The sequence below is a fragment of the Ceratotherium simum genome, chromosome 6 (assembly GCF_057802395.1).
Source record: "Ceratotherium simum simum isolate JZ-2026a chromosome 6, ASM5780239v1, whole genome shotgun sequence".
NCBI lineage: Eukaryota > Metazoa > Chordata > Mammalia > Perissodactyla > Rhinocerotidae > Ceratotherium > Ceratotherium simum.
This window is the reverse complement of record NC_141905.1, coordinates 32,817,857-32,830,951: the sequence shown is the minus strand read 5'-3', so window position 1 is coordinate 32,830,951 and position 13,095 is coordinate 32,817,857. Positions and strand designations below refer to the sequence as shown.

Genomic DNA, 13,095 nt, shown 5'->3' with positions numbered 1-13,095 from the left:
CTTAAGTAGGCTGATAGAGTAAACACAGTAAATATAATCAGCTGCACTGACTATCCTGACTCAACTGTCCATGGCTAAATGGACAATTTTTTAAAAATCACTCACAAAAGTGAATATAGGGTTTGAAAATATAGGATGAAAAGTCAACTCAAGTGCTTCAAATAGCAACTTTCATGCAAAAAAAAAAATTTCAGAGTCATCTCAGGGATTTGTTTCCCAAAAATATCTATTAAGAACAGCATACAGGGGCCGGCCCAGTGGCATAATGGTTAAGTTCGAGAGCTCTGCTTCAGCAACCCAGGGTTCACAGGTTCAGATCCCGGGCGTGGACCTATGCACCACTTATCAAGCCATGCTGTGGAAGGCGTCCCACATATAAAGTAGAGGAAGATGGGAACGGATGTTAGCCCAGGGCCAATCTTCCTCAGCAAAAAGAGGATTGGCAACAGATGTTAGCTCAGGGTTACTCTTTCTCACCAAAGAAAAAAACAGCATACCTTTGTGAGATGAAATTCATACCCTTTCAGCTATACATTTCTATGAAATTATTCCTACAATTCAATCTCAGATTGGAAAAACCGCATTTTGTGAAGACCCTCCAGTGATTCTCCCCCTTGATGTCATGACTCACCGATGAGTTGTGATGAGCTGTGAGGTGTGTGTCAGGTCATTGGTTACTCATTAAGTTAAAGCACTGAAGCTGATGAATTATTTACAAATTAGGGAAAAGATTACTGCTATAATAAATTCACTCTCATATGCCTTAGCAAAAATAAATAAAAATAGAAAACATGGTATTATTAAGACGAAAAAAATTGGGACACTACAGGAATTTCTAACTGATTAGCTTGCAGTTTTTGAGATGGCTGAGAACTGCCGTCAATGAGATCACCTTAAACAAACACTCTTAATGACTGGAAAAAGTCCCCATCCCAAAGTCAATTATACGTATTCAATATTATAGATTTAACTGAATTTAAAGTTATGTTAAACCCACACATCTATGGACAGCTAATCTTTGACAAAGGAGCCAAGAACATACAATGGAGAAAAGAAAGTCTCTTCAACAAATGGTGTTGGGAAAACTGAATAGCCACATGCAAAAAAATGAAAGTAGACCCTTACCTTACACCATACACAAAAATTAACTCCAAATGGATTAAAGACTTGAATGTAAGACCTGAAACTATGAAACTTCTAGAAGAAAACATAGGCAGTACGCTCTTCGACATCGGTCTTAGCAACATATTTTCAAGCACCATGTATGACCAGGCAAGAGAAACAATAGAAAAAATAAACAAATGGGACTACATCAAACTAAAAAGCTTCTGCACAGCAAAGGAAACCATTAACAAAACGAAAAGACAACCTAACAATTGGGAGAAGATATTTGCAAACCATACATCTGATAAGGGGTTAATCTCTAAAATATATAAAGAACTCATGCATCTCAACAACAAAAAAACTACCAACCCAATTAAAAAATGGGCAAAAGACCTGAACAGACATTTCTCCAAAGAAGATATACAGATGGCCAACAGACACATGAAAAGATGTTCAAAATCATTAACTATCAGGGAAATGCAAATCAAAACTACAATGAGATATCACCTGACACCCGTCAGAATGGCTATAATTAACAAGACAGGAAACAACATGTGTTGGAGATGATGTGGAGAGAAGGGAACTCTCATACACTGCTGGTGGGAGTGCAAACTGGTGCAGCCACTATGGAAAACAGTATGGAGATTCCTCAAAAAATCAAGGATAGAACTACCGTATGATCCAGCTATTCCACTGCTGGGTGTTTATCCAAAGAACTTGAAAACACCAATGCGTAAAGATACATGCACCCCTGTGTTCATTGCAGCGTTATTCACAATAGCCAAGACTTGGAAGCAACCTAAGTGCCCATCAAGGGACGAATGGATAAAGAAGATGTGGTATATATACACAATGGAATACTACTCAGCCATAAGAAACGATGAAATCCAGTCATTTGTGACAACATGGATGGACATTGAGGGTATTATGCAAAGTGAAATAAGTCAGAGGGAGAAGGTCAAATACCGTATGATTTCCTTCATTAAGTAGTAGATAACAACAACAATAAACAAATACATAGAGACAGAGAAAAAATAAAAAAATAAAAATAAAGTTATGTTAAAACTTATTAAGGTAAGAGAAGACTCCATTTTAAGTTGTTACTCTAAAGCTATATATCAAGATAAAGATATTACATTACTTTTAGTGTTTAATTTTACTACTATACTCATATACATACATTTTTTTTTAATTTATGGGGTTTTAGTTACTTAAATATATGTCCTGATTTTTAGTTACTGAACATGAGTGTGTTCCAATAAAGGAAATAATTTTTTAGATACATTAAAATTACTCCCAATCTTACCCCCACACATGAACTGTTTTTACTTTTCTATCTTCATGGCTCATCCTTGTCCATATAAATTCATGTTCTCTGTAGACATAGCATAACATTTCTAACAATTTATAGTCTACTATAATTTTCTTTCTTAGTATTATATCATGAAATATTTTTCTATATTTCCACGTAGTTATTGGGTCTTTTTAATGATTGCAAAATATTCTATTGGATACAGCTAAGTTTAAATGGCTTGATCTTTTACTCCTCATAAATTTGTTCCTCATTCTGTGATTGGTAGTCATAATCAAAGGTGACAACATTATTCTTTGTTACTGGTTACTTACATTTCAGATATACTCAAAGGTTGAGCCAAAACTCCATTAGTTAATTAGTCAGGAAGTATTATTAAATCTCCATTAATATGTCTTCATTTTTCTATTTCTAACATGAGGATTAAGTGGACTACTATGCAAGTTTGCTAAAGGCAGCCCCTTACATTTCTTTTTGTGCAGAAAATACTTAGTCATTCAAGATAGCAGCACCGCAGTACCACCATCTTAGGCTGTCAGCGTGCCCTCTAACACAATAGCAGCACCCCCGCTAATGTCAACTCGTCCATCAGGACGCAGAGAAATCTCCAGTTCTCCTCCTCGGTGGGAACACTGAAAGGCTAAAGAAAACATAAAACAAGTCACAAATTAAGGTCGTTTTCACCCTTTTTAATTAACAGAACATAGTGAGAGACCTCTTATTACAAGCTCTAGAATCCTCCCAGGTCAGTTTAAAGAATAAATTCCTTTCTCTATCCACAGTACCACTCAGGCCACCCTGTTATCTTGAGGATTGAGGGGCCACAAATGCAATTTGATCCACAAAACACACAGCTCCACATCTTCCCTTCCTGAGCCACTTCCTCTATCACTTCCTGTAATGCCCCAGACATACCTCACCATAGCTTCCTCTCGGCTCTGTCTAGGAGTAAGCAAGGACGTGTGAAAAGACAGAGGCATGAACTAAAAGTCTAAGAAAATAAAGAGGGGTGGTCTCGGCCCTCCTGAGAAGACTCCATCTTCCCGGGTCTGAATAGGACAAAGTTCACTTTGTGGTTATCAAGCAACCACACGTGTCAGGCAAACAAGAGGCACGGCCTCAGCTTTCTTGAAGCTCAGTGCTGCGGGGAATAACTCAGCTCACCAAATAGAGAACAGCCACCCTACTATCCCCAAATCAAGGTCACAGAGGCCTAACCCTCCCACCATGTAAGATATCCATCCTTTAGGGTCAGACTCCTACTTTGGTTATTGGGGCTATGTAGCCTCCATTGGCTGCGATCTATTTTCTCTGCCCCTGAGCAATACATTTATCACTAGGGGACTTGGCTCAAAAGCAATTTGTTTGATTCAATCCCGCGGCTAGCAATGGCAGTAAGGAACCTTGATGGTCATTCAATCTCAACTTGTCACATTATAAATAACCTCTCTGGGCCAAGTTATACAGCTCGTTAATTTTATTCAACAAACACTTATTGGGTACTTACTGTATTAGAAGTGTGTCTGTGTGATGGGAGGCCCAGAGGTGGAAAATATTTGGGGGGGAGGATGTTTTTGAGTAGAGAGTTCAGGGTGAAGGAATTTAAAAACTTTTCATTTTCATGTGGGTGATACATAACATTTTATTACATCTTCAAGTAGGCAGTACATATGAGAAGAAATACTAGCTTAAAGTTAGGCAAATTAAAAAGAAATCGACAAAGAGCTGTCCTACCATGCATGTTTTTCTTCCCCAGTTGCTGAGACCAGTAGCTGCCAAGAACAGTATGTGCAGACCCTTAAAAGAAGTAAAAAGTTATGATACAATCCTGAAGAAAACAGGGGCAACTGTGGTAAGTTTATAAGCGATTACAATCAACTATCCAGTGTGACTAAATCTTAGATGATTTAGTCCTTATGTTGGCCACAGCCACAGCAGAGTGTGGAATTATGAATGGAGATAGAAAGGAAGACATAGAATTTATGGATAAGCTCCTCCAAATGGTGTATTCTCTATATCTTACACTTTCTGAAGGCTGGATTAAACTGCAGGTTTTAATTCTTGTCTTGTCTACCAGTTCACTGTCAGCCCACAGGAGGAAAAATCAAGGCCTTCACATAAATCTTTGTACATCTTTCGAGGGAAAATACCTCCTTCCTCTGAGGATACACATGCAAGGAAAGGTGTGAACTCTGACAAAAGGCCAAATTTCCCACCAAGCCAATATTCCCAGGCTTTTGGTGTCAAAAGAACTTTCTTTTTAGTGAGGTATTTTTTCACCTGATTGTGCCCTAGTTTTAGATCAAAGAATAGATATTAAAATGATGAAACAAAGTATAATGTAATAGCTGACAGAAAAGTCTTTGGGGGAGAAAAGGATGTGGAGGAAAAGGCCCTTCCTTCAGGAAAACTTACTAAATGTTATGAGAGGTCCCCAAATGGTGACCAACCATCCCAGTTTGCCCGAGACTGTCCTGGTTTTAGCACCGAAGGTCCTGTATGCTGAGAAATCCCTCAGTCTCAAGCAAACAGAGATGGTTGGTCATCATCATTCAAAGAACTTCCCACTCTGGAAAAGCATTTTTGCAGGGGGAAAAAACTTGCCTTATGTGCCAATTAAGATCTTTATTTAGCAGCTATGCAAGTGTAAATCTGCTCAGAATTTCTCTTCCATGGGGGAGGGTTGAGCTGGACTGTTTGGATGTTGTTGGGCATTTTCCTGAGTCTTTAAAAGTGCTTACTTGCTGAGCTTTGAATTTCATGTGTTTTGTTCCTCAGAGAGTAACTAAGTCAAGGTCCTGAAGCCACCCCGGCCCTTGCCATCTGACCAGAATGGGAGCCTCGAAGTCTCTGCCCAGCCTCCTTCTGCCCTGGCGTCATCCGCTCCACCAGCCTCCTCCATCAGGCATTCCTCTCTTTTGCTACTCAGCCTACTCCTCTCAAAGAGGTTGTAAGTAGGAGGCTTCACATTCTTGCCCATTTTTTATTTCATCCCTCTGCTTCTGACTGATAGAAAATCTTGAATACTCGCAACCCCAAACCCCTCCCATCCACTTTGGGGGCAGGTCTGGGAAAGGAGAAGGGGAGGAAAAGAAACACTATTCCTGCCCCTCTTTCCCACCTGCAGCCAGGAATGTATCCTTCAAAAACCAAATCTTACCTTGATGTCAAGGATTATGCAGGCTGGTCACTGAAAAGAATAAAAGGCTTTGGAAATGTAGTGGACATCAGGCCCTGAATTTTGCAAATGTCAGATCTGGAAGTATTGGCTCAGGGAGCCAGTGTTGTCGTTATTACTAAAATAGCTAATAGTTATTGGGTACTTACCATGTGCCAGGCAGTGTGCTAAGCACTTAACATGCATGTGTTTACATAAGCCTAAGAGGTATTATCCATGTTTTATAGAGGAGGGAACTGAAACTTTAAAAAGTCAAGTCATTCTTACAAAGTAGTTTTCACATGCATTGTCTTGTTTACTCTTCATCACAACCCTCTGAGAAGAGGTGTCATAAAGACTCATTTTGCAGGCTGGGAAATACGTCGAGTCTAAGCTACTGTCCAGGGCACCAAAGCTAGTCAGTAGCAGAGCCAGGACTTAAACCCTACTTTTCTGACTTTAACTTCTTATTTTGTGAGGAAGATCAGCCCTGAGCTAACATCCATGCCAATCCTCCTCTTTTTGCCGAAGAAGACTCGCCCTGAGCTAACATCCGTGCCCATCTTCCTCCACTTTATATGGGATGCAGCCACAGCATGGCCTGACAAGCAGTGCATCAGTGCGCGCCCGGGATCCGAACCCGGGCCGCCAGCAACGGAGCGCGCGCACTTAACCACTACGCCATGGGGTTGGCCTCTCTGACTTCAGCTTCTATTCTCTTCCCAAGTTCCTCTTTGCTTTCTCTATTGAAGAAGTTCTTGAATGTTCTGATTTACTGTGTTTAGAAGTCAGCAGGAATTATTAAAGTGAAGTATTTTGTGCTACACATTGTTACTGAATCGGAATTACTGAATCAGAAATAAAAGGTTACATGAAAAAAAAAAGTTAAGTCATTTGCCCAAGGTCAACAGCTAGGAAGCCAGGATGCAAACCCAGGCTGTCGGAAACTAGGGTCTAACCCTGCTATGCTGCCTCCTTTAGTCTGTGTTTTTCACATGAGACTTCAGTGAAGGGACGGCGAGGGGGAAATAGGGAAAAAAAGGAAGCTCAAAACCCAAGCAACCTGAAAGGTCCCATGAAGGGCACTTAAACAGCTGTTTGTTATTCTCCTCCTCCATTGTTTAACCCTCCCAGGACCCAAGTCAAAAAGTACCTGTGACAGGGTCTTCGGCCACACCAAACCATGGCGCAAAATATCTGGAGTAAAAGTCAAACGCTCGGGCCTGCCCATCAGACTCTCCTTTAAGGGTGAGAATGAGTCCTTTCACCTTCCCTGTGTTTTCCACTTGCAGCAGATTCTGTGTGTTCACCTTCAGGTTCTCCAGAAATGACCTTGTTCATAAATGGGGTGGATTATTATTACTAACCCACTCCACAGACCACCCACCACACAGACTCTGCAGAGCAGGCCAGGATGCCGCTGGCCCCAGCAGCTCAGCAGGAGGGGAGGGAAGAGCAAGGGGAACATCTTCCTACCCGGGAAACAACTCTGGGGCTATGTAAATCCTGGTTTGACCAGACACAGCATGGCCAGACCATGCCAGAGCTATAAATCGAGGTGCTTGGCTATCCCCAAAGTACACTTGTGTTTGTTTACCTGTTATAAGTATCACTGAGCCGGACGAGTAGATTTTTGGTGTCTGGAGAATAGCAGATGTCTTGGACCAGTGTGTCACCTATGGCAGTCTGTGGAGACAGACCAAAAACTCCTCAGGAGTGTGCCCTGGATCAAGTCCTTGATCCCCTGTATGGGGAATGACTTCTCATGAGCATCTGCTGTGTGCCAGGCACACCCATCATCTCCAATCCCAAGAGTTTTAGTTCAGTTTCGGGACTCAAGGTGTTGCCCAAGGAAGGCCAGTTTCCTGGTGATCAGAGGCCTTTAAGAGGGTTGAGCTTACCCTCTGAGAGCCAAAGATAGGCATTGTTCACAAATGTTACCACGTACCTCAACACACAACTCCTTCAAATGGGTGTTCTCCCCACAGATAAGGAGAAAGACTTACAGAGGCCCAGGGTCATGGTCACACAAACACACACACACACACAGACACACACACACACACACACACACACACACACCCCTTGACCCAGGTTTGCGGGGCTGTGGAGGGGCCCTCACTACTGTCTACTATCTTTAGAGATGGGGTGGCCTTATGCCCACCTTTCAGAGTTGTTGTGAGGATTAAATGAAATAATATAGGTGGAGTTCCTGCAGCAGTAACTAGAACATTCTACACGGCAAGGACTCAGGTCCGGCAGTTTCATTGGAAGTGAGGACTAGAGGACTCATCTTAATGCTGCTCTGCTTGGCAAGCCCACTGTTTTCACTCCGATTGTATGCTAGAGATCAATAACATAGCAACCTTTCTTAAAGATACGTTGATACGCCCTTTACCAAGGACTGCACATAATCTTCCTCATATCCAAGAACATTATTTATTTATTTTCTTGGGGTGCTCAGGGAGATTATGAGGGGACAAAAGCCCCTCAAGTCATACTTTGGCACTGCCACCAGAGCAGATGACAGTTATGTGGTAGTTGTCGGGATGTCATTAGGTGGCTTCAGGATTTCTAACTCTCCTTAGGGACCGAGATGTTCCAGGTCCCAAGGCTGAGAAGCCCTGCTCCTTGGGTAGTGCCTGGGCTGTCTGCCTCTGTGACCATGGCTGACTAATGTCCCTCCCTCGAGAAATGGGAACTCCTGCAGCCAGATCTCATCTGCCCTCCAGGGCCTCTCATCTCTCTGAAAGGTCATCCTGCCCTTCTCTCCATGGATTTTTATGTCAATTTGAAAGTTTAATTCTCAGCTGGGAATCTTATTGTCAGTTTCTAGGAACACAAAATGACAATTCTCACAATAAATAATTCTTTATCATCCCCACTGTACAGTTGCAACCCTGAGGCTTAGAGAGATTATATTAAGTTCTTTCTACCGTGAACAAGGTCTCCTACTATGAATATTTTCCATTTTCTTGGCAACATGCTTAAAGCTGTCCATTTATGATTTTGGCTTGTCTCCCAAAACCCAAGCCATAGGTGGGGCTGAGGGTAAAATCAGAATCCATCATGATTGCTTATACTCTTTGAAAACTTAGATAAAGCAAAACACTAAAGAGATTACAAATGCTATAGTTGAAAATTCACTGAGAAACACCGCAGTGGCACCCACAATAGGCCATTTCATGGAATTGTTTTTTCTTTTCATTTTTTTTGTGAGGAAGATCAGCCCTGAGTTAACATCCGATGCTGATCCTCCTCTTTTTTGCAGAGGAAGACCAGCTCTGAGCTAACATTCGTGCCCATCTTCCTCCACTTTATATGGAATGCCCCCACAGCATGGTGTGACAAGCAGTTCATTGGTGTGCGCCCAGGATCCGAACCCACGAACCCTGGGCCTCTGAAGCAGAGCGTGCACACTCAACCGCTTGCGGCACTGGGCCGGCCCCGGAATCGTTTTTTCTCATGGCAGCCCTTGCCCTGGTCCTGACCTGGGCCCTTCCATCTCTACAGACTAAGCACCTGGTTGTCCAGGGCTGCTCTGGTCCTCTGGAATCTCCATGGGACAAGTGTAGTGCTGCTTCACTAGGTGACAGTGAGAGTTAAATGAGATAATGCATGTGAAACGCTTAGCACATGGATTGCACAGAGCAGACTCTCAAAAATGTTCTCTATTATTAGTTATTAATATTATTAAGCCCCACCCCTACATAGACCACTTGAGGAGGTCAGGCCAGGTATTCATGCTTTCCTGGTCTCCTTCATCAAAGCACAGCCCCCCCCCACCTCAGCCCCATCCTCCATCGCAGAAATTGGGGACACTGACAGCTGCTAGGCAGTTTCCGTTCTTTTCTTTCATTCTCAGCCTGCCACACACAGACTCTCCTCCCCTCACCCTACCGTGGAGGCTAATGCTGACAATGAAGAGTCAGGAAAAACTGGTCAACCTTCTTACCAAATAGATTCCATATTAAAATTCAAACCTCAAATCCACCGTGAACTATTCATCCAAGCTTAGACTGGAACATTTATACTGGTAGAAGGTCTATCTTCTGGGATCAAATGGTACTGAATCTTTATGTTCAAACAGTAATAAATGACCATATCACACAACGTCAGGTTCAATTCTTTTCACTAACCTTTATCAAGTCCTCCACCTCATGGAAGTCCTAGATGGGGAAAAAAGACAAACCCATTGTAAAACAGGCAAGCCATCAGTTGTGCACAGTTTATGGCAACAATTAGCAAGAGCTGACCTGGGGGTGGGCTGGATAAAGAGGAAAATCCAGGACGATATCATCCTCTCCTCTTCTGACCCTTAGTTCCCCGCTCAGAGTGACAAAGGTTAGAGTACTATTCACGTTTTCTGGCCAAAAAAAAAGAGTGAATTAGAAAACTGTTTGAAAAGGAATCAAGAAATTGGAAAATAAACTTCGTTATATGTTCATATATCTGTTTCGATCACCACTGCATTGTCTGAGACCCTCTGGCAGTACTGTCCCTTCCTGTGATGGGGCCCAGGTGTGGGTTGCTGGGGTCCAGAGTGGAGAAAACTCTCACTGGATTCAAACTGGAGAACCAAGAACATAACTGATTGGATTTGACATCATACTGCAAGGCTGCAAATCCCAGCGCCTTATCACTTACTAACTGTACCCTTGTGCAAACTATTTAACCTCATTAAGCCTCGATTTCCTCATAAGTAAAATGGGGTAATAATGAAACCTATACTAATTTCATTTTACCAATAAAATTGGGGTAATAATTAAACCTCATAGGGATGCTATAATGTTTTCTAATGCAGATTTTTAAATATCCACCTGCAATAACTCTATTAGTCTGAGATACGCCAAGGGGATGACAAATAGAACGTACAAGTTATGAACAACAGTCTGATATGAACAAATCAGATTTATTCTAAATAAACCAAGCTAAAATTGTGATTTAAAGATCGGACCACAAATCCTGATATCACATCCCTCCATGTTACTGAAACAACTTGGGCCATTTATCTGACCCCAGTGTACGTAACATTTTTAATGAAAACAGAGATTTGTGACTTAATTCTTTTCTCTCTCCTAATATTCTTGTAAAACTTAACCCTATTTCAAAGGTGAGGAAATTTGGCATTGCTTATTAAATTTCACTGAGTATAAAATTTACATTCTGAAACCTAAAGTTTAATTTTAATAATAGGTGTAAGACCTCAGTATTTACAAAGCATTTTATCATACCTTATCTCATCTAACCTTAAGATGGGGGATCTGAGGGCTGTCATTCCAAACCTCAGCCTCATACCAACCACTGTGGGGTTTTCAAAAGGCACTCAATTCAACTTCAGTAATACCTACTTTTCAAGACTGAGTTCCTAAACATTTCAGGATGCTTGCTTGCCTTCATTCTTGTCCCCTGTCCACAGAAACCAAAATTATCTTTTTAAAATGTATAATGGATTACACCATAGAGGGGCCTTGGCCTAACTCTCAATGTTATCTCCTGCCAATCATCCTCTTGCTCAGGAAGCTCCAGCCTGGTTATATAGACGCCTCAGGGGCTTTGCATTTGCTGCTGCCTCTGCCCAGAATGCTCTTCCTCCCACTCTAGCTCTTTGCACAGATGGCTTCATATTCTTCAGTCCAAATGTCCTCTTCTCTAATCCATGCTGTTGTCCAGAATCTCATCCCCTTTCCTCTCAGGGCTAGGACTAGGTGAGGCAAGGAAGTACCAGGAGGTATAGAATGTAAGGAGGCACCAGCTCTCAGGTGTAACCTGAGGCCGTGATTGTCTCACTTCCACCTTGCCCTGACCCAGCTGCCAGGAGTGTTGGTGACTGACAGCTCTCAGCTGAGTCCTGCTCTGGGAATTGCCCTTGGCTGAATAGTGCTACTTTATCCAAAGTCACACTGCTTTACTGGGCATTGGAGACTGGTCAATGGAGGGTACAAAGGCCTGAACCTTTGCCTCTATTTGGAACCATACTGCTTGAAGGACCTTCGCAGCCTCAGACCTCCCTGTGGATTTGGCCTAGGTCTTTCTTTGTTGCTACCACTTTGCAGTTCAACTTCTTCCTCTGTTCAATCCTGCTTTCTTTACCCCTCTACCAGTATTGATCCCAAGAATACTGTCTCCAGTCCTTCCAGCATGCAAATATGTCTCAGGGTCTGCTTCCTGGGGGAGCTTGCCCTGTAACACCTTCCCTTACTATCCCCGTCTAAGCAATTCCCTAAAGAACCTTCTTTTTCCAACTCCCCACTGTTACCCTCTGTCATATCATCCTGTTTATTTCCTTGCTGAACTTTCTGTTTGTTGCCTAGGCTTGTTCACGGCTGCTTCCATCTCCACTTTTAGGGCATTTCCAGTGTCTCTCCTCTGCCTCACTCCCACAAAGCCCTGATCTTTATGGCTTTGTACTAAATGCAGCTAAGACAGAAACTGATAGAACTAAGGTGCTGCGTCCTCTCTTCACAAGGTGAATATCGCTGGGGCTCAGAAATCTTTAAAATTCAGAGTAAAACAACTCTTGTTGTGAAATAAATTTCAATGTGGGTGGGGACATACTTAGGGCAAAGTGTGCCTTTTTGTTCCCCAATGTCACCTCACGTGAGTCACCTATTGTGCCTTGCGAAACTCCCCTCCTGTATTAGTCACAGAGACTAGAGAGCTTCTATTTAAATAAAATGGCATTCTAGGGAACAACATGGCTTTTGAACATGCCTGGCACATACCCAGAAAGGCCAAAGCGTTATTGAAGGTTGCTGGGGTTTTTTGTTTTTTTTTTTTTTTGTGAGGAAGATCGGCCCTGAGCTAACATCTGCCAATCCTCCTCTTTTTGCTGAGGAAGACTGGCTGTGGGCTAACATCCGTGCTCACCTTCCTCCACTTTATATGGGACACCGCCACAGCATGGCTTGCCAAGCGGTGCGTCGGTGCACGCCCGGGATCCGACCCGGCGAACCCCGCGCCGCCACAGCGGAGCGTGGGCACTTAATTGCTTGCGCCACCGGGCTGGCCCCTGTTTTTGTTTCTGCATAATGAATTGCATGAAATAAACTGCAATGTCTTTAGACCAGTCACTTTGGTTACTGGAAAAGAGTGTGTGAGAATTTTAAAACATATTTTCTAAGTGATAGGTTCATAAAAAAATTACATTACTTATTTTGTGAAACAGCACAGCTGCAGAGGCCAGGGTAGCATGGCCACAGAGAGGGACCTCACTCACCGGTGTAAACCACCTTAATCCAAAGCAGGAACCTTCAGAGGAGGAAAAACCAAAGAGAAACGAGATCATTCCCATACAAGTGGGTTGCAAAAACTTTTCTTATTCTTTTCTATATATTTCACTAGCATGATTAACAGCTGAAACACATTGTGAAAGGAGGAATGAAGTCTAGACAAGCATCCTAGGGCTCCCCAGTGCTAAATCTAGAGCTGAAACATTCAAATTCACCCACACTCACTCCCCCAGACGAACTGAAAACCAAATCAGCATCTCTCCATCTCTCCTCTCTGCATGCAAATAGTA

The 13,095-nt window shown here is 42.5% G+C and overlaps 1 protein-coding gene across 4 annotated transcripts in view; it reads right to left on the bottom strand.

Moving 5' to 3' along the window:
* Positions 1-1,908: 1,908 nt before the first annotated feature.
* PBLD (phenazine biosynthesis like protein domain containing) overlaps positions 1,909-13,095 on the bottom strand; it is a 46,276-nt gene continuing 35,089 nt past the window's right edge. For 3 of the 4 annotated variants that reach the window (XM_004427066.3, XM_014784909.2, XM_087432134.1), the window contains 7 exons: positions 12,726-12,824; positions 9,830-9,939; positions 9,713-9,742; positions 7,171-7,259; positions 6,727-6,905; positions 4,151-4,213; positions 1,909-3,056 (listed from right to left, as the gene is read on the bottom strand). In XM_004427066.3, the coding sequence (XP_004427123.1) occupies positions 2,944-3,056; positions 4,151-4,213; positions 6,727-6,905; positions 7,171-7,259; positions 9,713-9,742; positions 9,830-9,939; positions 12,726-12,824 (683 nt within the window). In that variant the 3' untranslated portion in view covers positions 1,909-2,943. The remainder of the gene's footprint in view (positions 3,057-4,150; positions 4,214-6,726; positions 6,906-7,170; positions 7,260-9,712; positions 9,743-9,829; positions 9,940-12,725; positions 12,825-13,095) is intronic. The other variant, XM_087432135.1, reaches the window with a different exon arrangement.